The following is a 26,702-nucleotide window of genomic DNA, read 5'->3' as shown; positions in this document are numbered from 1 at the left end:
CCATCTATCCACTGGAGAGCATGTGACAACCTGTGTGGTAGTGACCACTTCCCCATATTCCTCTCACTGCCCCAGCGACAGGCACACAGACGCCTGACCAGGTGGGCTTTAAACAAGTCGGACTGGGAAACTGTTGAATCTCCCCCACACAGGAACATTGATGTGATGGTTGAGAAGGTGACTACAACAATCGTTTCTGTGGCAGAAAACACTATCCATCGCTCTTTAGTGTGCCCCCGGTGAAAGACAGTCCCCTGGTGATCACCAGAAGTTGCTGAAGCAATTAAGAATTGTTGGCGAGCTCTACAGCGGCATAAGTGGCATTCCCTGGGACACCTCATAGCCTTTAAACAATTCCGTGCCTGCGTTCGCCAGTTCATCAAACAACAGAAGCAGGATTGTTGGTTGAGATATGACTCGACCATTGGGTGCCATACGTCACTTTCCCAAGTCTAGGCAAAGATCAAACATGTTTTCGGGTACCAGACCCCACCAGGTGTTCCCGGTGTTAACATAAATGGCGTATTATCTACCGACGCAAACACGGTTGCTGAGCACTCTGCTCGAGCCTCTACGTCGGACAATAACCCCCCCCCCCCCCCCCCCCCCTCCCAGCCTTTCGCACTCTCAAACGGCGGCTGCAAGGGAAAGTCCTCTCATTTACTACACACCACAGTGAATTCTATAATGTCCCATTTACAGAGTGGGAGCTTCTCAGTGCCCTTGCACATTGCCCCAACACAGCTCCTGGACCAGATCGGATCCACAGTCAGATGATTAAACATCTCTCATCTGACTACAAGCGACATCTCCTCGTCATCTTTAACAGGATCTGGTGCGATGGTGTCTTTCCATCAAAATGATGGGAGAGCACCATCATTCTGGTGCTCAAACCTGATAAAAACCCACTTATTATGGATAGATATCGGCCCATCAATCTCACCAACGTTCTTTGTAAGCTGCTGGAACATATGGTGTGTCGGCAGTTGGGTTGGGTCTTGGAGTCACGTGGCCTACTGGCTCCATGTCAGGGCAGCTTCCGCCAGGATTGCTCTACCACTGATCTTGTGTCCCTAGAGTCTGCCATCCGAGCAGCCTTCTCTAGATGCCAGCATCTGGTTGCCGTCTTTTTTTGATTTACGGAAAGCATATGACATGACCTGACGCCATCATGTCCTTGCCACGTTATACGAGTGGGGTCTCTGAGGCCCACTTCCGATTTTTATCCAGAATTTCCTGTTTCTTCGTACTTTCCATGTCCAAGTTGGTGCATCCCATAGTCCCCCCCCATATCCAGGAGGATGGGGTCCCGCAGGGCTCTGTATTGAGTGTGTCTATTTTTAGTGGCCATTAAAGGTCTAGCAGCAGCTATAGGGCCGGCCTCTCACCCTCTCTGTATGCAGACGACTTCTGCATTTCATACTGCTCCACCAGTACTGGTGTTGCTGAGCGGTGCCTACAGGGAGCCATCCACAAGGTGCAGTTATGGGCTCTAGCCCACAGTTTCCAGTTTTCGGCTGCAAAGTTGTGTGATAGCCACTTCTGTCGACATAGTACCGTTCATCCAGAACCATAACTTTACCTTGATGATGATCCACTCACTGTAGTGGAGACATATCGATTCTTAGGACTGGTTTTTGGCACCCAATTGACTTGACTTCCTCACCTTCGTCAGCTTAAGTGGAAGTGCTGGCAGCACCTCAGTACCCTCTGCTGCCTGAGGAACACCAACTGAGGGGCAGATTGCTCTACACTGCTGCAGCTCAACAGAGCCCTTGTTCAATCCTGCCATAACTATGGGAGTCTGGTTTATGGTTCGGCGGTGCCCTCAGCTTTGCGTTTACTCCAGTGCACCACTGTGGTGTTCCCCTAGAGACAGGAGGTTTTAGGACGAGTCTGGTGACTAGTGTCCTTGTGGAAGCCGGAGTGCTTGCAGGTTAGCCATGCACAACTGCTGCCCAGTGATGTAGCACACGTTTGTAGTTCTCCTGAGCGTCCGAATCACCGTCCCCATCTTTCTGAAGTGGAGTCCTTGCCTTTACCACCTATACTTGAGGTCCATTCACATACACCTCCATGGTGTACACCTAGGCCGCAGCTTCACCTGGACCTTTCACATGGCCCTAAGTACTCAGTTAACACCGCGGCTCTCTGCTGCCACTTCCTCTCGATTATTGATAAGTACTGAGGCCACGAAGTGGTTTAGACCGGTGGTTCGATGGCTGATGCTCACATCTACTCCACTTACGTCCATGGAGGACATATTGAACAGCATTCCTTGCCCGATGGCTGCAGTGTTTGCACTCCCGAGCTGTTGGCTATATCTCGTGCTCTTGAGCACATTCGTTCATGCCCTGGGGAGGCATTTCTTCTGTGTACTGACTGCTTGAGCAGCCTACAAGCTTTCGACCAATGCTACTCTCATCATCCTTTGATAGCAACCATCCAGGAGTACATCTATGCCCTGGAACGGTCTGGTCGTTCAGTGGTGTTTGTCTGGACCCCAGGTCATGTCGGAATCCCAGGCAACGAGCTTGTCAACAGGCTGTGTGGAAACCGCTTACAGAGATCGGCTTCTCCGCACCTGACCTGTGTTCAGTAGTACGCCGCAAGATTTTGCGGCTTTGTGAGACGAAATGGCATAACCTCAGCACGCGCAACCATCTGTGTGCCATTAAGGAGACTACGAATGTGTGGCAGTCCTCCATGTGGGCCTCTCGCAAGGACTATGTGGTTCTCTGCCGGCTCTGCATTGGCCACGCTTGGGTGACACATGGCTACCTCCTGCACCGTGATGACCCACCTCAGTGTCGGTGCGATGCCCAGCTGACAGTGCCCCATATCTTGGTGAGCTATCCTTCTTTGGCTGCACTGTGACGGACTTGTTGCCATTAATTTTAGCTGACTATGCCTAATTGGCTAATTTAGTTTTACGTTTATACGCAATGGTGGGTTTTATCATTCTATATACGTTTTAGCGCATGTCCTTTGTGTTGTCCACTCTAATGCTTTGAGGGTGGATGTTTTAATGTGTCGCAGAGTGGCTGGCTTTACCTTTTTATTGTCGTGGCCAGCCAGCCACAGTCATCTTCTCTCTTTTTACTCCTTCTACGTGTTTCTTGCTTCTCACTGTGGTTTTATTTTCCTGTTCTTGTCCGTAGTAGTGTTGGTTGTCCTCCTGTCATTCTTCTGCTTCTTCCTTTCTCTTGTTTTTGTGCTGTATGTCTCCTTTCTTTTCTTCTTTCCATTGTGTAATTATTTTACTGGGAACAAGGGACCAATGACCTCACAGTTTGCTCTCTTCCTTCCCTCTTTTAAACTAACCAACCTGACTGTGTCAGTAAATTTGCCAAGTATTACTATGACAAGGTCATCTGCTGGAATTTAGTTCCTCAATGAGCTAGTTCACCACTAGATTCCACAATAAAGGGGACAAAACTACTCCTTGTGGACAACCTCTAGTGGTGTTGATTACCATATTTTCATTCATCATGGTGGCCTCTACCTTACTTGCACTAAGCATAACCCTAGTCCACCTACATACATATTGGGGTTTCAATGCTTTATAATATTTATTACATTAAACTTACAGTTATAAATGATATGTCAAATGATAAAGCAACTTGAAACAGTTGTGTTTGGACCTGTGTTTACGCGCAGCGCGCAATGTTTCCGCCGCAGTCCGCTAGACAGCGATAGTAGCGAAGATGGCGACTAGTGAACAGAAAGCGTTTTGTGTTTTGCAGTTTGCAAAGACTGAATCTGTAATTACTATGCAGTGTGTGTTCCGGCTGAAGTTCGGTTGTGGTCATCCAACTGATTATAACATTCATAGATGGTATCATCAATTTGAAGATTTGTAAACAGAAGAGCACGGGACGACCAAGAATTAGTGAAGAGACTGTTGAGCAAGTGAGAGAGTTGTTCACTCATAGCCCAAAGAAATCCGTCTGGAAGGCTAGTCATGAATTAAAAGTTCCTGTGTCGACTGTTTGGAAAGTTTTAAGAAAACACGTATAACTATGTCTTTACTGTTTACAGTTATTACAGGCTCGAAAGCTGGCTGACCATGGATTACGTGCCAACTTCGCAAACGAAATGTTGTTTCATGACGATGAAAATTTTCTGGATCATTTTGTCTTCAGTGATGAATCCACCTTCCACCTTAGTGGACATGTTAACACTCAACGTGCACGTCTGGCGCTCAGAAAATTCTCATGAGGTGGTACAAATGCAACAAGATTCCCCTAAAGTGACTGTTTTTTTGTGCTGCATCCTGGCGGAAAGTTTATGGGCCTTTCTTTTTTGGTGAAGCTACTGTAACTGGCACTTCTTACCTTGATACATTAGAGCAATGGCTCTTCCCTCAGTTGGAAGAAGATGAGCCAGAGAACTTCATTTTCCAGCAAGATGGTGTGCTACCTCAGTGGCATAGCGAAGTATGTGATTGGTTGAACTTCACTGTACCCAAGCGCTGGATAGGCCGCAAGGGGCCCAATGACAGGGCTTGCTATGCATGACCCCCCACATTCACCCGACCCAGTGCCATGCGATTTTTTCCTTTGGGGCTTCATCAAGTACATGCCTCCGCTACCAGCAGACCTCTCTAAATTAAGAAACTGGATTGAAGCAGCTGTTGCTACAATCACTGAAGACACACTTATCAACGTTTAGGAAGAACTCGGCTATTTACTTGATGTGTGCCGTGTGACAAATGGTGCACAATTGAACATTTATAAGGTTCTTGGTAAAACTGTTTGAGTTGCTCTTTCATATGAAATATCATTTATAACTGTAAGTTTAATATAATAAATATTATAAAGCGTTAAAACCCTGATATTCATTTATAGTGGTCCCTAGGTCGTGCACCTCTGCTGACCTAAATGTGGAATCGAATGTTGTGTTACTAAAAGCTCCCTCGATGTCCAGGAAGATGCAGAGGGCTATTTCCTATAAGTTTAAGTGCTTTCTCCACCTTCTCAATCAGTTGGTGGAGAGCTTTCTCACATTATTTATGTGCTTGATGTGCATGTTGATTTGAATGTAGAGGAGCCCTAGTTAGCCTCCTCTCCCCAGCATGTACCTTAACCAGTTTTCCAATGTTTTGAGAATGGAGGAGAACAAACTGATTGGTCTCATGTCCTTGCCCGTGGTATGATCAATTCTCCCTGGATTTGGAATAAAGACAACCTTCACTGCCCTCTAGGCATTGAGAATGATTCCTGCTGCTGGGCTAACCCCGAATAACCTACATAGGACTCTTATAAGATTCTCTCCTGCTTGTTGCTGGAGAGCTGGGAAGATTCCATCTGTGCCAGGTGACTTGAATGGTTGGTATGTTCCCACCAGCCATTGGATTTTACTCAAATTGACACACTCCATGGCTGATTCCCAGTCCTCTCTTCAAATGTCTGAGAACCATTGTCTCTCAGGGATCACATTCTGGTCTGTGTTATCTGCCAGAGCATATTGAGGGAATTGAGTTTTGAGGATCAGTTCCAGTGTTTCATGTGCTGTCTTTGTATATTCCCCATCCTCCTTCCTCAACGTACCTCCTGGATTAGTTGGTACTCTAGTGAGGATTTTGTGAAGTCTGGCTTGAGCAGTTGTGCCCTCCACTTCCTCACAGAATACTTTCCAGGATGCCTCATTTGCTTGTCTGATTTCAAGGTTATAGTTGACAAGGGCCTTTAAACAGTCTTCGTACCTGTCTTTGCGTTTCCAAGTCATTGTTCCACCAAGACACGCTCTTATTTGTGCACTTCTTGGTGACTGAGTAGTTGTCCTAGTACTACGAGGTCACTGGTAGCAGAGATTACAGTATCTGCTACTTCCTCAAACTCTACTGGATTCCTTGTCGTGGTTTTAATTTCTGATAAGTTTAAGTCAAGGTCCCTCCTATATGCCTCCCAGTCGGTTTTTCTGGGATTCCTATTTGCTGTGGTCTGTCTGATTCCCACTTCAACCTTGAATTTAATATACATGTGGTCCAATGACACATGCCAATATTTGACATAGGTGGCCGTCACCATGGAACCAAAGGTTATGTCAGTTACTTCTTCCCTTCTGCTGTTCCTGAATCTAGGTTCATCACCCCTATTCAGGACCTCCAAGTTGTTACACAAGAGAAAATCAAGAAGGCATTCACCTCTACTGTTGGTGTCGTTGCTGCCCCCACACTAGGTTGTGGGCATTGGCATTGCATCCAACCCACAGCTGAGGCTCTGAGGAGAAAGTTGGCGACTGAAATCTCATGAGAAGATCCTGCTGCAACAAAGATCACCTTTTTTTTTAAAAGATTGCCACTCTAATTCACGTACCATATCCTGTGGCACTCTCTTCCCTATTTCGTGATAATACAAAATGAACTGCTATTCTTTGAACTTTTTCAATGTCCTCCATCAATTCTATCTGCTGTGGACCCCACGATTGTCAGCAGTATTCCGGAAGAAGGTGTAAAAACATAAGTAGTCTCATTAATAGACCTGTTGCATTTTGTAAGTGTTCTACCAATAAATTGCAGTCTTTGGATTGCTTTCCACACAACATTATCTGTGTGATAGTTGCATTTTAAGTTATTCATAATAGTAATCCCTAAGTATTTAATTTAGAATCGTGTGTTGTATCCTATCAAACGAATTTAGCGGATTCCTTTTACTACTCATGTGAATGACTTCAGACTTTTCATTATTTAGAATCAATTGCCACTTTTCTCACCATACAGGTATCTTGTCTAAGTCATTGTCTATTTTGTTTTAATCTCTGATGACTTTATAAGACAGGAAATCACAGAATGACCTGCAAACAGTCTAAGAGTGCGGCTCAGATTGTCTCCTATATTGTTTATTAGATCAGGAACAGAGAAGCGCCTGTGACACTTTCTTGCAAATGCCAGATATCACTTCTGTTTTTTCAGTCGATTACTGCATACAGTCATCTCTCTGATAGGAAATCGGGAAACCAGTCGCACGATTAAAATGATACTCCATAGACAAGCAGTTTAATTAAAGTTGCTTGTGAGGAACTTCACGTTTATTGCCGTCACTTGACATTTTCATTTGAAAATCACACTAAAACCTTTTTAGATACGCATTCACAACTGCAAGAAAGTAATATAGACATCTGAGTGAGTAATTTGGTTGCTCTTTGAATGAAACTGCATTGTTGCAAAATACGGCAACAGCGCAGCACATTGTAGTGAGATTCTCGCAGTCTAGTTTGTAACTCGCGGCTAGCCACTTGGAAAGAGAATGAATCTTATTGGCTACTAGCAGTTAATGGTGGGAGATGCACAGAATGGATGAAAATAGGACCGCCTTGCAACATGACTTGAGCTATAGTCTTTTCTCTTCTCTGCTTCTCTCCTCTCCCTCTCCATTGCCCCCTCCCTAGTCCCACTACAGCCTCCCCACACTCCTCTCCCCACCACGTCCCTTCATGTTCTCACAGGCAGCACAGGCTCTTCCCCCACCTTCCATCTTGCTGTCCCTTCCCCTCCCCGCCCCATGTCTTCTCCTTACCCTCACCACCCACCTCAGCAGATTGCTTTCCACGTCAGTCACAAGCACCCAGAGACAGTAGTCGTGTGCGTTTCCTGTTTCAGAAGGAGGACTTTGTCTGAAAGCTTAATATTTTAGCAGTCTTTTCCATTGTGCCTGTCTGTGGCTCACCCCTTGCTCCATGCTGTGAGTAACTATCTATTCTTTCCACTTTGCTTTATAGGATGCTGTAGAAATTCACTTCATGCGTGGTATAGAATGATGGTTGCCCATAAAACCAAACAAATGTACAGAGGAAAGTTTTGCAGCAGATATAAGGATGAGAATAAATTTATCATGACAGACAGAAAATTGAGAATTTGGATTACTCAGTACATAGAGTGCTGGTGAACATTCGCAACAAATTTCAGAATTCAGTTCTGCCAATGCATTATCCGTTGCAGCACTGCAGTGCCAAACATTTATGAGACATCCTTCAACCATGATGATGTTTTCAGCTGCTGTAGTAGCCACTTCTGGAACAGTGAAAATCACTACAGCATACTTGCCTGATCACTAATAATTATCTGTCAACTTGTGGTGTTAAATTTTACAAGATCAACTAACATGACCTTATTTTCTGTCATCTTATTTGCATGGTGTACATTACGTGACATTTGAGATAAGTTTTCACTGTTGGAGACTGAACCTCTTAGCGGCCATGTGACATGGTGCGGCTTCAGCAGATCAGTGCACCATCTAAGTTGAAAATAATGTGCATGTGAACAGCTGAACAAGAGGTACCCTCATCATTGGATTGTAAGTCCAGATTCTATCCAAAGATCAGCATGGTCGCAGGATATTACTCATGGATTTTTCCTATGGGAAAACCACAGTAGAAAATGAAGAGGAATTGAGTGGTAGGGTACTACTTCACTGTCGGAGAAAGTGACATTTGAGTGGGTGCAATAATCTTTCACACACTTGTAATGCATGCAGTGAAATGTTTGCTGTGAGGGTAAATTATTTCTATAAGGCATAAACTGTTTATGTGCATTTTAAGCAAACAGATGTGCAACATTGTGTGTGTGTGTGTGTGTGTGTGTGTGTGTGTGTGTGTGTGTGTGTGTGTGTGTGTGTTTTCTACTAAATGTTTGAACAGTATTGATCAATTGCTATAGTTTATTGGATAAATATATCTCACATTTTATTTTACGCATTTCAGATATGATGACCAATGTTGAGGTGTCGCTTAGTGAAGAAGAACCTGTTGGAGGGTGAGTGTAGCATAGCTTTAATAGTACAAAGCTGCTTCTTCAGATTGGTCATTCCATCTCAGTTCAACCAGGGGCTCCAGCTCATAGTCTCAGATTTGACTGAAATTCAGTACACTAATTCTACCACATGTGGAACACTCGTGTACAAAGTACTGGTTTCCCCTGCCAATTAGTTCCAGAATTATGACTTGTCAAAGAAGGTGGCATGACCCGGAAATTGCAACCCGCATCTGGCTATCTATCTTCAGACCCAACTTCAGGTCTTAATAACTTTGGAACTATTCCACACAGCCCAGTGAAATTTTTACAACCCAGTAACATTCATTTAGAGAACACACTCTGTGAATCAAAACACCAGAAACATATTTCTGAGGGAAAATAAAAAATTCCAAAATGTGATTTAAAAAATGTAATACGTTAAAAGTTACATATTGTAGGTGCCCTCTATGCCAAATATAATTCACTCAAAAAGGGTATAAATTTTTTTGTGGTAAGCTTAATGTGGCCTAAACACACACAGAACTCATCATGCCCAAATCGGTCACAAAAACTTAGTTACATGCACATGAAAATGCAAAAATTTGAAAAATTACCTGAAAAACATGGATTTTCGAAGTGCGGTAGCACAAAAGGGGCAAGTGGTATCCAAGCCAATTTTCACACACTGCATAAGTAGACCATAATGATATATATCTCAAAATTTTAGCATGTTATTGCAAGACATTTGTGTACAATGGAAGTTGACAGATGTATTTGGTGATGTGGCCATCGTTCCACAACACAATTTTGTAAAAACATATCGTAAACTGTTCTGCCTCTTCTTATCCTCTCCCACAACTGTTTAATCACTAAGAAACAACATATAGACAGATTAACACAACCTATCATTAATGTTTACTGCACCTTAACTGCTAAAAACCAGTCGATTGTGCTTCGAACAGAAGTTCTCCCACACTTTAGCTACTGTACTCTGTACATTGAGTGGCAAAACTTACTGCCTTCCTGACACTGTGGTAGGAACTGGAACTGTCATAAGAATATGTTTGAAAGGAATCCAACACTTGTCTGCCAAACGTGGCCAATGAAATGATCTTGCTGGTCCTGCTGGTGCCATGAAGTTCACAAATACATCACCTTCTGCTTCACAGCATTCTGCAACACATCCTAAGTACCATTTGTCATCATTAACATTAATAACATAGCAACCTGGTTGTATGTTGCTGTTTCTGCTTCTGAATCCTGAGTCAGACACACTGTGAAGACACACGTTGTGCATGAACCTATAGTTATAACCAGTTAAAACCGGACAGTTTGCTCATCTCCACATTGTCAGAGTCCGCTGGAGAGAAGTGATGATGGCTCCTTGTGCCTGCAACAGTTTTAACGTGTTCTAGTCTGCTTTTTAGCAACTCTTCGACTGATTTCACCTCATCTTTCGAAATGTAGAATGATTGTATGCTAGAGATATTTTTCTGTACCCAGGTAGATAATTGAAGAGGTGTTAGAATGTGACCTTCTGTAGGGTGCTGAAGACTAGCTCGTGATGCCATGCACTTAATGGTAGCACCAATACCATCACATACATTTTTACCATGACTTGTTGTGCAAAAATTCCATTCTGTGTGAATCTGAATCATGGTAATTCATGCATAAATTTTCGAGATTTTTACAGTTTTTGTACTGACTAGCTGCCCTATCACTGAAATATTGCGCAAAATGTATGTGAGGCAGCTTGTTTTTCGCATATGCTATGACAGCGCGAATGTGGGCATGAACTGTAATGGCATCAGGAATTAAACAGTCACTAAAAATGCACAGGTTCGTGACAGACACATCACCTGATCCACCTCTATAGTGAATCGCAAATGGCTGGAGAGTTGCTTGACTGTTGTCCCAATGATATCGTTGGATGGCATCTTGAACTATAAATGCATAATTTTCAGAAAAGTCTAGTAATACTATAATTTCATCTTGTTTCAAATTATCCTTACAAAACTGGAGATAAGCCGATTGTGCTGTTGCTGTGAAGCTGTATGTGGTCAGTTGGCCTGTTTTTTTGACAACACATTTCAACAAAATCTTCCACTGTACTTTGCTTTGTTTCAAGACTTGTGCGATCCATGTGTGTCCATTGTTTATAAGAAACAAGTTCATCGTCATCCATAAGGAGCTCACCATACAGTTTGTTGTTCATGTGTTCTGCAAGATTTGCCTTACCAGTACACTTTTCACACCTGTGTATCATGCACTGGTAGGAACTGATGTCACACACTAGCAGCTTCATTGTACCTTTGTAATCCAGACCAGAATCCTTTATAGCAACAAACATCAGCTTAGCATTTTGATGGGTCTCACATACTCAAACATTGCACTTGCAGGCACAACCCATTTTGGCCAAAGATTGAAAAAAGATGATAAACCTACTTTGGTATTGGGGTACTTTTCCTTGAATTCTACATATAGTTCTGATATGTTGCATAGCAACAGTCTTTTTTTGCATCTGTACACGTACATTTCCCATTTTCACCATTACATAGTCTTTTTTTTTTTTCCAGGCATTATTCGGCTGTAGTCATTATTTTCATAAAACTCCAACACTAGCACCCTTATTTCTGAACTCAATTGCGTACCCTAAGCCTGATGAAGTTTAGGGAGCACTCCTTGGGTTGCTTTTCTTTTCCTAGCTTGCTTTACCATATATGTAGAAACATTGAATTCCTTAGCAGTGTAGTCAATAGACCAGCTGGAAGGTGCAAGGGTAAGAATAGCTGCTGTTTTCTGGCGTGTGGAGATGGCACATTTTTCTTTCAAATAATGCACAATTTTGTCCAAATCAGAGCATTTCTGGCATGATTTCTGTTCCTTTGGAGCAGATAGTTCTTCCTCTTCCACCATTAGTGTGTCAGCTATTTTGTGTTTTTAATTCCATTTGAGCTTCTTGTAGTTTTCTTCTACCATAGCTGGGCCTGTCTCTCTTCCCAACTTTGTGTGTCTTCATGGGAGACAAACCAAGAGCAGAACCTCGTCTCCTGCCTTCCAATCCCCCAGGCTGCGGCTAAGCCATGTCTCCACAATATCCTTTCTTTCAGGAGTGCTAGTTCTGCAAGGTTCGCAGGAGAGCTTCTGTAAAGTTTGGAAGGTAGGAGACGAGGTACTGGCAGAAGTAAAGCTGTGAGGACGGGGTGTGAGTCGTGCTTGGGTAGCTCAGTTGGTAGAGCACTTGCCCGCGAAAGGCAAAGGTCCCGAGTTCGAGTCTCTGTCCGGCACACAGTTTTAATCTGCCAGGAAGTTTCATATCAGCGCACACTCCACTGCAGAGCGAAAATCTCATTCTGGAAACCAAGAGCAGTCGTTGAAGTATTTAATTGCTCATGTGCTGTGGTTGTAGGTGGCTGATACTCTTCGTCACTGTCATGTAAATTATCAGAATAGTCTTCATTTTTAGCATTGTAACACACCTGGAACATAACTTTTGTCCTAGTTTCATGTTAAGCCCCATGCACTGATTCACTTTCAATACTAATTTTATATCAGTTTCTCTGAGGCTACACTTCACTGTCTTCTTAAGAATCTGAAATGGATCAAAACAACTTCTTCGTAGGAAAGAATATTTATCCACGAACACTTTCATATGATGATAATAAACACTAAGGTTTACTGGAACTGTACTTCTTGGGCCCACAGGGTGTATCCCGGATCTCCATAGCAACAAATCTTTGTCCGATTCATCCAGATCATAGAGTACAAAGTGATTGCCACATTTTGTTCCGTATGTTGTTTTATGACATTCAGATGCTTGTGCTCTACCAATACTGCAACTTGTTTGAACAAAAGCACCACTAGTACGCTCTTCTGCCTCCATACTGACTTTCCACAACAGTACTGACCAGTCTGAACTAGAATCTTAACGTGAGTAACCTGTAATTGTTGCTTTTTTCCTTTGTTGTTCCTGCCTAACAATGACTCATTCTGTCCCTGAAAACTACTATTGTTTAACTTTCTGTTGCCTAATGGTTCCCAACAATTGCTGCAGCTTTATCTGAAACAAGCTGTCTGCATCATCACTATTACTTGCTAAATTGTGTTAAAAGAAACGTAACCAAATACATCTCTGTCAACTTTTATTGTACACAAATGCCTTGCAATAACAATTGAAATTTTGCCACATATGATATTATGGTCTACTTCTGCAGTGTTTGAAATTTGGCTTGGATATCACTTGTCCCTTTTGTGCTACCACACTTAGAAAATCCATGTTTTTCAGGTAATTTTTCAAATTTTTGTATTTTCATGTGCATGTAACTCTGTTTGCGTGACTGATATGAGCAAGATGAGTTCTGTGTGTACCACCAAAAAAATTGTATAACCTTTTTGAGAGAATTATATTTGGCATAGAGGGCACCTACAATATGTACCTTTTAACGTATTACATTTTTTAAATCACATTTTGGAATTTTTTATTTTCCCTCAGAAATATGTTGTTGGTGTTTTGATTCATACAGTGTGTTCTCTAAGTGGATGTTACTGGGTTGTAAAAATTTCACTGGACCTTGCGGAATAGTTCCAAAGTTATTAAGACCTGAAGTCGGGTCTGAAGGTAGATTGCCAAATGCGGGTTGCAATTTCTGGGTCACACCACTTTCTTTCACAAGCCATAATTCTGGAACTAATTGGCAGGAGAACTTAAAATTTTGTACATGAGTGTTCCACACTTGGTAGCATTGGTGTGTTAAATTTCAGCCAAATCGGAGACTATCAGCTGGAACATTTTCTCAAATTGGTTTAATTGACATGGAATGACCCAGATGTTTTTGAATTAGTCAGTACTCACTATTAAGTAAGTGTAGCTGTTACTTATTCATCTTTCTTAAACATAGGAGTGCCAAATTTTTAAAATAATTTTCTGAATATTTACCTTTACGTGCACTGCATATGACTGACTCCAAAGGGATTTCTTTCGTGCACATACTATTTTGGGGCATGTAATAGCACATTTCTGCTTTTTAGTATAGTCACAGTACAAAATTAAGCGTATTGTCATTTGCAACTCCGACTCAAGGAAAAAAGTGGTGCTACACATACATCAGGATCATTTAATATACAGGGTTATTACAAATGATTGAAGCGATTTCACAGCTCTACAATAACTTTATTATTTGAGATATTTTCACAATGCTTTGCACACACATACAAAAACTCAAAAAGTTTTTTTAGGCATTCACAAATGTTCGATATGTGCCCCTTTAGTGATTCGGCAGACATCAAGCCGATAATCAAGTTCCTCCCACACTCGGCGCAGCACGTCCCCATCAATGAGTTCGAAAGCATTGTTGATGCGAGCTCGCAGTTCTGGCACGTTTCTTGGTAGAGGAGGTTTGAACACTGAATCTTTCACATAACCCCACAGAAAGAAATCGCATGGGGTTAAGTCGGGAGAGCGTGGAGGCCATGACATGAATTGCTGATCATGATCTCCACCACGACCGATCCATCGCTTTTCCAATCTCCTGTTGAAGAAATGCCGAACATCATGATGGAAGTGCGGTGGAGCACCATCCTGTTGAAAGATGAAGTCGGCGCTGTCGGTCTCCAGTTGTGGCATGAGCCAATTTTCCAGCATGTCCAGATACATGTGTCCTGTAACGTTTTTTTCGCAGAAGAAAAAGCGGCCGTAAACTTTAAACCGTGAGATTGCACAAAACACGTTAACTTTTGGTGAATTGCGAATTTGCTGCACGAATGCGTGAGGATTCTCTACCGCCCAGATTCGCACATTGTGTCTGTTCACTTCACCATTAAGAAAAAATGTTGCTTCATCACTGAAAACAAGTTTCGCACTGAACGCATCCTCTTCCATGAGCTGTTGCAACCGCACCGAAAATTCAAAGCGTTTGACTTTGTCATCGGGTGTCAGGGCTTGTAGCAATTGTAAATGGTAAGGCTTCTGCTTTAGTCTTTTCCGTAAGATTTTCCAAACCGTCAGCTGTGGTACATTTAGCTCCCTGCTTGCTTTATTCGTCGACTTCCGCGGGCTACGCGTGAAACTTGCCCGCACGCGTTCAACCGCTTCTTTGCTCACTGCAGGCCGACCCGCTGATTTCCCCTTACAGAGGCATCCAGAAGCTTTAAACTGCGCATACCATCGCCGAATGGAGTTAGCAGTTGGTGGATCTTTGTTGAACTTCGTCCTGATGTGTCGTTGCACTGTTATGACTGACTGATGTGAGTGCATTTCAAGCACGACATACGCTTTCTCGGCTCCTGTCGCCATTTTGTCTCACTGCGCTCTCGAGCGCTCTGGCGGCAGAAACCTGAAGTGCGGCTTCAGCCGAACAAAACTTTGAGTTTTTCTACGTATCTGTAGTGTGTCGTGACCATATGTCAATAAATGGAGCTACAGTGAATTTATGAAATCGCTTCAATCATTTGTAATAGCCCTGTACTGCGCACATCATTTCATGTGAATGAATTAGCCATAATTAGTTTCAGACCCACCATCTATTTACCACATGTCACAGAACAAAGAAAACTCGACAGATATTGGCACCAAAGTAGACTCAGCTCAGACACATAGTATGTATGTGGAATATATTTACAGGAGAAGTACCTAGCACTTATGCGGGAGGCAGAGTGTGAGCAGACATGGAAACAGGAATGGGGTAGAGATAGCTTCAGGACAGGAAACAGCAAAAGTTGAAAGAAAATGAACCAAATAATAAGTGGGAAGTTAAAAAATCCTGGTGGATCTAGATGGCAGACGTTGCTAAGCAGGCCTTAAAGTCAGTTACTTAGGCTGAGTAGAATGCTTCCATAAAGAAGCCAAGCAGACTGTTGGCCACAGTTTGGTAGCTCGTTCATTGGATGTACACTTAATTGTTGATCATACATAAAAATGTGGTGGAATATTTACAGTAAAATTGTTAGATAACGTAATTGCTTTCATAGATGGCCGTCCCTTTGATGAGGTAGGGTGTATCCTGGTTTTAGGAGTATTGAATTTGTGGAAGGCTAATGTATTGGACAGGAAGTTGCCAGTTGTGTTGCTTACTTGCCCATAGAACTATTGAGAACTTTATCTATAAATTACATTACTGTGGATGTTCTTGCCCACTTTAATCTGAGCATAATTGTTTTAAACAGACTTATAGGATTCTGCCCCCCTTAAGCAACAAATAACTTGTTCTGTAATTTACTTTACTTTTTTGTGGGTCGTTCCCCACTTAAAGGTTCTAAAACCTACCAGGTTCAGTAAACATAATTTCTCCAAGAGCATCAAATCCGAGTTTACAGCAGTGAGCCATTAACAAAACTTGACACATTTGCAGTAAAACAGTTTGGCTGCCACAGCTAATGGACTCATAGCAGTCATTCTCAAAAATTTGCAAGGTTGTGAGCCTTTATCAGAGAAACTTCCTGGCAGATTAAAACTGTGTGCCAGACCAAGACTCGAACTCAGGACCTTTGCCTTTCACGGGCAAGTGCTCTACCATCTGAGCTACCCAAGCACGACTCACACCCCGTTCTCACAGCTTTACTTCTGCCAGTACCTTTATCAGAGGCTTACAAATTGAGTCTTTTGAGGAAACCAGTTGTAATAACAGAACTTAACAAAGTACTAACACCTCCGTTCAAGATAACTGCATGGAATGTGAATACAACCAATAATTTTTACCCAGACTTGGTAACGCAGAGCATGAGGTATGTTCTGTAAACTGGTGCATGCTCAGTTTTACTGGGCTAGTGTCAATATTTTCAGGCTGTTGGTGCTCCCAACCACCAGTTAGCCCACACCCTGCACTATATAAATTTCTAAGAATACACAATTATGTGCGGGCTTCTTAAACAGACAGAGAAGCACAGTCAATTTATACATTAATACAGATACACAAATCTCAAATGACTTCTCAATGGTATAAGCTGGTAACCAGGATAAAATCTTTAATTAGGAACAATTACAGAAAAGTCCCTTCTCTCCTTATCATTCAGAACACCTCGGAAAACAGTTTTATTGATTAGTAAATATAGCGCAGGCTAGACTAACACTTCCAGTGAAAGCAACACTTTGCCCACACTAGAATTCTAACCCAAGGACTTCGTGCTACAACCAGTAGGCCACACAAGTGCTGGCTGCCCTCTCTATCTCTGGTGTATGCTGCAGTCGGAGGACAATCAAAGGCTTCACTGGTGCTGCCTAGCTGTATTGGGTGTGGAAATTCCATGTGACCCCATCACAAGGAACACAACATGCTCCTTCTTGCACGGAGTAGCAATGAGTATCATTGCGCCTGAGCTCAACTGCGGAGAGTATCCTCCTCAGTTTTTATTCAGTTAGATAGTTGGAGAATCCAAATACTGTAACAGGACAATGACCATAATTCCTCATATAAAGCAAATCATCAACGAAATGAGGAAAAATAAATTTGAACTTAAATGCAAGAGGGATAAGTAGTGAAAAAGTTTTGTAATGATGCACTGTTACATGTTGAACATGTCTGATATCCATGTAAGAAACACTTCAGCCTGTGCCTTAGAGCATACATTGCGTGAGAAATGTCATGTTTGGTGAAAAAGAAAGTTAACTAAATTAGAATCCATTGGATACTGATGGTGCACAGTGACCATTGAATAGTCAAATGTAAAGGACAGCAGTCACTCACAGAAAACTGTAATTTCTCCTGTGTAAACACTAGTGTCAATTGTCACATGTTCGTGCCGTGGCATGGTTATGCCTGTATGACTCTTCTGGTAATGCATTGGTGATGACTATGTTCTAGTCGAAATTTGGATCTGCAACTGATTGCGTCTTTCTTTACATTTAGAAAAGAAAATTGTTAAGTGTACTGTGACTGTTAAGAAATTGGAAATTCATTATTTAATAAGTTCCAATATCAAATAGTTACGGGTTAGAAGCCATCCTACTGACACACAGAGATTCATCTAATGCTCAAATTGGTCATAGCGTCCACTTTCTCATCATTTCTCCTACTTTATGTATTCTCTAAATATTCATATTGTCATGCAGATGAAATCTAGTACCTATATGAGCAGTTCTCAAACTTTTTGAGCTTCAGGTGCATTTAAAAGGTCGCAAATAATTCTGGGCATGCTATTACACATTTCTGAGGAATATTTTACAACAGTCAATACAGGAAATAAAAGCTGTGATAAAATAACAATTAAGTCATTTTATTTTGAATTTCACATCCGGACTACAGAAAATACAACTTATATTGATAAAAAAACATACATTATCACAATATGAAGAAATGATTTTTGTATAAAAAGTGAGAGAGATTCACCAAGCACGATTGTCACCCAAATGCGACGGCCAAGTGCCGTGTTGCCTCCTACCCTGCCAAGACGAAGGGTAAGAGAAACTGTTAAGTGAAATGTATTGAAATGAAATAATGCGATAGAACTAACCATTAATTCAAATTATAGAGAAAAGTAATAATGCGATACAAATGAAAGATGCCTTATGTCCACTCCTAGTGTTTATGAGAAACATGAACCTGATGTGTCCTCAAGATTTCTTCAATGTCTGGAGATATATGTGAAAGACAAACTCTCATTTCCTCGTCAATACGTTGAACTGTTCCTCTCTTTTTATATTTAATTTTGTTGAGGGCAGAAAATCCTAATTCACATAAATATGACATCGAAAGTTGAAGTGAAATGTTCAGAGCCTTTTTAGGTATTGACACACATTCTTCTTTTATAGAAATTCGAAGGGCTTCAAGAGGCAATTCCTTATGCTTAATCGTCAGTCCACGATCAGTAGATATAGCTGCCAGTTCTTCTTCTGTTAATGTTAAGCTAAAATCGCCTGAAGTTTCCATGAATGGGTTTCAAATCCAATTGTACTGTTTGGTGTTGAGGGATGGAAAATATGAACTCTGTTTCTCTTCTAAACTTATTAAATGATCTACTAGAATTGGAAGTATTTCGTTTATGCATGCGCTCCTTGCCAACGGGAGTATTTTCAAGTTACCTTGAACAGCTTTTCTTTTCCATATTTGTGGTTTCCTGTGAAATGCTTTAATTTTGTCAGTGGATGTGAGGATATTTTCTTCTTTCTCTTGTATGCTAGTATTCAAAATATTAAACAGCTGAACTGTATCGGCCAAATACTGCAGTCTGGCACACCAAAATTCATTCTGGAGGAGGTTGCAAAAATGTAAATGTTTCATGTCTTTGAAAAAACATGAGAAGTTCTTGTCATACCTCGTGCACATGGGTAAGTACTTTCACCCTCAACAGTCACCTGACTTTTGTGTGTAAAAGCAACCATCTGCATTCTGCCTCCATATTGATGCAAAGTTTTTCAAATAAAAGGATTTTGACAGGTCTTGTTTTAATAAAATTTACCGTCTGAACAACTTGCTCTGAGACTTCTATCAATTTTTCTCCCAATGGTTTTGCTGTTATGCCTCCCTATGAAGAAAGCAGTGAGTTATGGTAACATCTTCATTCTTTTTTTTTTACTAAAGAAATACGGCCCTTAACACAGCCTACCATTGAAGGGGCGCCATCTGTACAAATGCCTCCACACGACTTCCATGTTAACTGCCACTTATTGAGACATGAGATAATCATTTAAATTGTTGAAAACGTCCTCATCTTTAGTACACATACTTAATTCTTTGCAAAAAAGAAACTGATATAATGTTTGATCTTGATTAATGAAACAGACAAGTGCTGAGAGTTGTGATTGGTTGGTAATGTCTGTTGAGTCATCAACTTGCAATGCAAAAGACTGCTTGAGTTTATTACTGCATACATTTTTTTCAATATCAGCAGATATTAATGTGCCTGTGAACTGTATCATTCGACAAAGGAATATTGCTTATTTTCATAGCTGCTTCATTTCCTAGCATTGTTATGACCTCCCCCCCCCCCCCCTTTTTTCCCTTCAAGTGGGCAAAATAAGTGACTCGCCTGTAGTATGAGCTTTTATACTCTTTGCTATTAGTTCAGGGACTTGGTAGGTAGCAATCAGAGCTTTATCAGAAACAGACATTACACTTTTAAAAGTCTCTGGAAATAGCTTACAGGTTTATCTTGCAAATGAGAATGCATTGTTTTAAAATGTTTGCTCAGCTTACTAGGAAGCAGAAATTCATTTGCCATTTTATACCCACACACTAAGCATAGTGGGAAAGGATAATTTTCACTCCCAGTCCAAGTGAAACCATAGCCTTAAAAAGAAGTAACTTTCAATGTACTCACAATTAGGCCGCTGTTTTGCTTTTTTTCTTGCACTTAGCATTTTTTCACTTCCAGAATCGGATTCTTTGTTGGCATGCTTGTCTTTCGGATATCTGTCCATTTTATTCAGTTGTATTTTGCATACGAGATTCACTTATAGCACTTTGAAAATAAGCTGTACACTGTACACAACACACGAACCCCACTAATGCTAACAATTCCTCTCTGACATATCACCTGAAAAGCTCTGCGATAATGTCAAGTGCACAACGATGGAAATATGTTTTCCTTCTGGTCCTGGATTCTTGTGCCTCCATGGGTTAACAGTGCTGCCAATGACAACTTTCATGTTCCGTTAACCTTGCTGGAAGCTTCTGTCATGAATCTGCTGGATCACTAAACTGCAATGGAATTGATGCTCAGAAGTAGCAAGGCTTCATGAACAATTACGATCATATTCACTTGTGCTGCTCATCTGTAGCAAAGAACATGAAACGAAATTCTTTTAGTCACAGACAGCTCAAGTTCAAACAATAAGCAGCGCGTATAGATACTTTCCTCTCTCAGTTTCTCTTTTCAATAATATTTTACTGACAACAGAAAGGTAAGCATTTTTGATAAAATATTAGAAAGTGAGTGGTTGCGGATGTTATTTATAGTTTTTTGATATATTGTTGTGGTACCTAAAATGATAATAATATGCAATTCACTTCCTACGCGCTGTTGCAGCGCCACTCACAAGGGAACCTCCCCATCGCACCCCCCTCAGATTTAGTTATAAGTTGGCACAGTGGATAGGCCTTGAAAAACTGAACACAGACCAGTCGAGAAAACGGGAAGAAGTTGTGTGGAACTATGAAAATAATAAGCTAAATATACAAATTGAGTAGTCCATGTGCAAGATAGGCAACATCAGGGAAAATCTACTCTCAGGAGTGCCATGGTCCCGTGGTTAGCGTGAGCAGCTGCGGAACGAGAGGTCCGTGCTTAGCTTAGTTTTTGAAACTGTTTATTTTTCTAAAAAGCAATCCTGCACATTTTTCCACCTATACTAATTTTTCTTGCTGCCTATCCAGTCACGTATCTTCAGCTGCAGTAGTTACATAAAGTTGTCAACTGGTTTGGTGACTTCCTTATTAATGTGAACAAGTTTTTTTCATGTGTGTTAATTATACATTCTTTTAGTACTTCAGATGTACTTCAAAATTTATTATGTTCTCTGATTACATGGACATCTTATGTTCAACAAGCCATCTTACGATGTGTGATACAAGGTACTTCATGTACTCCTGTCAGTTCCCCCCCCCCCCCCCCCTTTTTCTCTTCCAGTCACAAATGATGTGCTGCAAGAACTATTGTTGTAAGACTCTGTATGACATTGATTCTTTCTATTTTACTCTCATGGTTTGTTGCAAGATGCTTTTAGAAGGCAGTAATATGTTAGTCAACCTTTTGACAAACTTACACTTTCTGGGTTTTAATAGCAAACCACAATGAGATAAACCATACCTTTCTTGTTGGATCCACCACTGGAAGTTAGGTAAGCAACTTCATGACACTTCACAACCCACTAGTCTTCCAGACTTAAAAAACCTTGACAAAATGTGCTGCTCTTTTGTTGGTTTCCCATCTGGTAAGGATCTCGCACTGAGGAGCAATATTCATTTGTCAATTGAACAAAGGTTTTGTGAGGTATGTCCTTAGTGGGTAGACCACATGTCGTGAGGACACTTCCAATGAATCTGTCTGGCACCCCCCTCTCACCACCACCACCGCCACCACCACCACCGCCACCACCCTCTCCCCTGTGCCAGTTTGGAACAATGGGGTTTGCGTTTTGCCTGTCGTCTTTAGCGAGGGACCAAAGGACAGTAGGATTGATATTTGGGCCTTCATCTTGGCCTTTGAAGGCAACTCGTTGGAAAAGGTAAAGGTGATTGTGTTTTAATATGATGTGAAACTGTGTGTCCCCTTTCTCATGCCGTATCTCAAATCCACACTATTCGGACAAATCTTGGTGTTGTAATGCCAGACCTGTCTGACATGATTGTGGATGTCAGTTGTACACAAACTCTCTTCGTGCCCCTCACCCTTCTTTGTCTCCTGTGGAGAGCACAATTTCCTGTGTTCACCAGAAATGAAAATCCAAAGATAGAAGACTCTCAAATTACTCTGGAGGCTAAGAAGAAATATGATCGTTTGTGTCCTGTACATTTGTCAGTGATGTTTGCTGTGGCTATGATAGTGTCATCCTCTCTAGTGACAGTACCCTTGTTCTTCGTGCCTTCTGTGTCCTGCCCTTGGGGCCCCTCAATCCCTGTTCTCTGGTGGTTGGGGGCCCTCCTACTGTTTCCCCCACAACCAGTTCTGGAGTGTTGACTCCCCACACACCAGGGATGTCGATCCCCAACCACCAGCCAGAGAAGTGAAACCCTCCCCCAGCCTGTCACTAGGAAGAGGTTCCTTGGAACACTCCTCTCCCAGTCTTCTGCTGATCTGCAATGGATACCAGCCAGTGGCCGAAAAAGCCATAATTTGCTGGTCACAGGGCTTTGCGTTCCTCTTCTGTCCCTGAAACTAGGGTAGACAAGCCCTCACAGACCTCGAAATCATCCAAGGAGAAGAGTAACAAAAAGAAGACCTTAAAGACGGAAAAGGTTCGAGTGGTCCCCATGCTACCAAACCTCACATGATCCAACTCTTTACTGGAAGTAGAGATCCTGATTGCTCCTGTGATACTGGGTCCCTCCACATAACCTGCTTCAGAACTGCTTTGTATTTATGCCACCAGGCAACCCTGGGGCATGATCTGCCTCCTTGGTCCCTCGACACCTCCACAGGATACAGAAAGTGGGATCCTCTAGTGGAACTATAGAGGTTTTTACCATTACCTGGCCAAGCTAAGATGTCTGTTACACTTTTCCCAAGTTTTCTGCATTGCCCTCCAGGAAACTTGGTTCCCAGCATTGCAAACACCTATCCTCCACAGCTAATGGGGCACACCCTACTTTCTGGGTCCAACTTGGTGTTACCCTTAGCACCCACTACATACAAGATAATGGAGTCCCGCAGGGCTCTGTATTGAGTGTGCCCTTTTTTCTAGTGGCTATCATTGGTCTAGCTGCAGTGTCACCCTGCTTGTATGCTGAAGATTTTCGCTTTTAAACAGCTCCTCCACTGCAGGTGTTGCTGAATGCTGACTACTGGGTGTCATATGAAGGGCACAGTCCTGGGCTCTCGCCCATGGCTTCCAGCTTTCAGCTCTCGAGACATGAGTCATTCACTTCTGTCACTATCATACTGTCCATCCATGACCAGAACTCTACCTCAGTGACAAGGTGCACAATGTGGTGGAGTCTTATCACTTTTTGGGACTGATCTTAGATGTCTGGTTGACATGGCTTTCTCATCTTTGCCAACTGGAGTGAAAGTGCTGGTCACACCACAATACTCTTTGCTGCCTTAGCAACACCAGCTGGAGTCCAGAGCACTCTACACTTCTGTGGCTTTACATAGCTCTGATCCTGTCCTGTCTGATTATGGGTATCTGGCATATAGCTCGACATCACCATCAGTATTGTGGATGCTGGACATTATATACTGTCGTGGAGTCTGACTTGTGACAGGTGCCTTTTGAACCAGCCCAGTGGAAAGCGTATTTGGGGAAAGTGCAGTCTCTCCTCTACCAATCAGGCATCAATAATCCCTGCTCACCTATGTGATACACATTTGCTACTCCCATGAGCATTTAAGCTACTGTGTCCTTTTTCCCTGTAGGGAGACGCACCTCTCTCAACAGAGGCTCAGGACTGGAGCATGATTGCAGTTCGCATACAGTGTCTATGCTCTGCAATTCAACTTCCCCGACTGTTGTCTCTTGTCAAGGAACGATCACTTATTCCCCCATCACGTGCACCCCATCCTTAGATCTAGCCTTTGGACTGAAAGACACTGTTGACCCCCATGTTTTTTTGCTGCCCATTCTTAGCCATCCTTGATGTATTTCCCAGTTTGGAAGTGGTATACAGAGATGGCTTTATGGTTTGTGGACAGTCCGGTTTTGCCTACGTGCAAGGTGCAGTGAACTACACTTCCTGTCGAACAGATGCAGTGTACTCACTGCAGAATTGGTGGCTACTGCCAGAGTCCTCTGTCATATTCTTTCTTGCACCAGCAAAACATTCGTAATCGGCAGTGATTCCCTGAGTAGTCTTCAGACTCTTGACCAGTGCTAGCCACGACACCCATTGATTGTGACTATCCATGATCTTTCCGACCTGCATCCAGCTGGACAGTCAGTCATCTTGTTTGGACCCAGGCCACATTGAGGTCCCATGGAGCAAACGTGCTGGTCAGTTGGGCAAGTTGGCTACCAGGAATCCTACTTTGGAGGTTGGGGCACCAAAACTGGATCTTCGGTTGAAGCTGTGGTGTCAGTCATTGGAGGTTTGGAAAGCAGATTGGTGTTTCCTGATCTCTCTGAACCAACTTTGAGCAATAAAGGGGACCATGAAAATGTGGCAGCCCCCCCCCCCCCCCTTTCATGCTTCTCACAGAGAATCTACCATTCTCTATCGGCTGACCCAAGGCCACATCCTGCAATGCTAGGATCCACCCCATTGTTGGTGTGATGCATGTCTGACTATGGCCCACATCCTACTGGATTTCCTTAATTTGGCCACCTTATGGGAAACCCTTAAATTTGCTGACAGCATCTTAAGTGTTTGTGGACAATGCCAAAATGGTTGATGGTTTCGCATTGTACCCCTGAAGGTACTCCTCTCTGTGAGTTAGGGCGTATTGAGAGATTGCAGGAATGTCTCATCATGTTCTCCGACCCGAACTTGTTTTTCTGTTGGAAGTTTTCTCTTGGTGAAGAAAAACAAGCTGTGTTCTGTTTGTTCAAAACTTTTCAATCTAGTAGCAAAGTTGGTCTCGCATACCATATGCTTGTATTTTGTTCATTAGCTGGCAGTGTGTAACTGTATCAAAAACAGTCCAATAGTTTAAAAAAAACAGCATCAACATAAGCTTTGGTGTGAATTTTAAAATTTTCCCGGCGAATTGACTGTTCAAACAAATTTCGGGCTTTTTCTAAAGGCAAACATGAAATGAAGAAAATATAAAGGTGGAAGTGTGTTCACTTGAAGTCCGTCTGCCCCTGAGGCAAAAGTGATCAAAGGAGGATTCCATGGGAGTGGGAAAATATTGTTTTGTGCATTTGGTGTGTTGTATTTCAACCAGAATGAGTGCATCATTGATTCTGCAAAATCATTACTTAACTTCAAGAAAGGAACAGCTCAAGGATTTTGTACCAGAAAATTACAAACAAGAAACTGTGAAGTGTGCAGATAATGTTGAATTAGTAAGTGAAGGGATAGAAAATATTGTTGTCAATTCACCAGGTTTATATTCAATCATAAATGTTACTCTTGTTCCTGCCATAACCACCAAACTGTCAGAAGTTTCTGGTTTCATTAAGAAAGGCACAAATGTTTCATAGTGAGCTTCTTGGTGAACACCAAGTTGTTGCTTCTGTTTAATGCACTATATTTTGATGACTGACATAGCCCTCTTCTTCAGGTGCTGCGAGTTTTGCTGTTACATGTACTTATTGTGTGGACTTCAACCACACTGTGAACTATTGTTGGTCTGAGGCCACTATTTATAGCAGAGTTCTTGATTCCTGATACCCAACCTTCTCTTTGATGCCTTTTCACTTTTCAGAGTCGTCACTGATGTTCTTTGAAATGGAGATGCTATCAATATCTTCCAGCTGTTGTGCATGTGATGGCCGGTAAGAGCCAGTAAACTGAGCACCAGACCTCAAGCATTATTTAAATTGAAACCATTATCCCTGTTTATTAGATTTTCTGATGTCCTTAGTTCAGTAGAGTCTTAATTATGCCCATCTGTGGTGTCAGGGGCTAGAATAGACCTGCACTGCAGCCCTTACTTCTCTCTCTCTCTCTCTCTCTCTCTCTCTCTCTCTCTCTCTCTCTCTCTCTCTCTCTCTCTGGCCGCATCTCGTGGTCGTGCGGTAGCATTCTCGCTTCCCACGCCCAGGATCCCGCGTTCGATTCCCGGCGGGGTCAGGGATTTTCTCTGCCTCGTGATGGCTGGGTGTTGTGTGCTGTCCTTAGGTTAGTTAGGTTTAAGTAGTTCTAAGTTCTAGGGGACTGATGACCTAAGATGTTAAGTCCCATAGTGCTCAGAGCCTTAGTTCTCTGTCCTAAAGGGGACTGATAGGAATCTCTTTATTTTGCCACTTTTTTACCTTGGTATTTTTACTATGATTTGGATTTTCGAAGGTTTTTGCTATTTTCACTTTTTTTACACTTTTTCCCCTCATCTTTTTTGGCTTTTTAAATTGTGGTGTGCATTTTGGGTTTGACCTCCGCTTTCCAAATTTTACAGAAATGCAGGACATCTGGGGAAGGGTGCATTAACTTTCCCTGTGCACTGTTATATTTTCCACCTACCAATCAAGTGGCTCTACCCCTGCAGCCGAAATCCAGTAGTCAGTCCATCATTGTGGGGTTGTCATGTACCTTCTCAGTGATAGACCCCCTCCCCGACAGTGCAGGAAGTGCACTGCCAATGCTTGTGCTGTAACCTCCCTGTGTCCGTCAAGAAGTAGGTGCCTATATACTTTTGGGTACTGGGACTCTGGGCAACAGTTACTGTGCCAGGTGGCCTTTGCCTTGGTGAAGTGGTGCCCACAGGGAGAGCCTCCAAT

The 26,702-nt window shown here is 42.3% G+C and overlaps 1 protein-coding gene across 3 annotated transcripts in view; it reads left to right on the top strand.

Annotated features, from left to right (window-relative positions):
- LOC124616078 overlaps nt 1–26,702 on the top strand; it is a 60,842-nt gene that overhangs the window by 24,240 nt on the left and 9,900 nt on the right. For all 3 annotated transcript variants that reach the window (XM_047144323.1, XM_047144324.1, XM_047144325.1), the window contains exon 4: nt 8,704–8,755. In XM_047144323.1, the coding sequence (XP_047000279.1) occupies nt 8,704–8,755 (52 nt within the window). The remainder of the gene's footprint in view (nt 1–8,703; nt 8,756–26,702) is intronic.

Source organism: Schistocerca americana, chromosome 5, assembly GCF_021461395.2.
Source record: "Schistocerca americana isolate TAMUIC-IGC-003095 chromosome 5, iqSchAmer2.1, whole genome shotgun sequence".
Taxonomy (NCBI): domain Eukaryota; kingdom Metazoa; phylum Arthropoda; class Insecta; order Orthoptera; family Acrididae; genus Schistocerca; species Schistocerca americana.
This window is presented reverse-complemented; position numbering and strand designations above follow the sequence as displayed.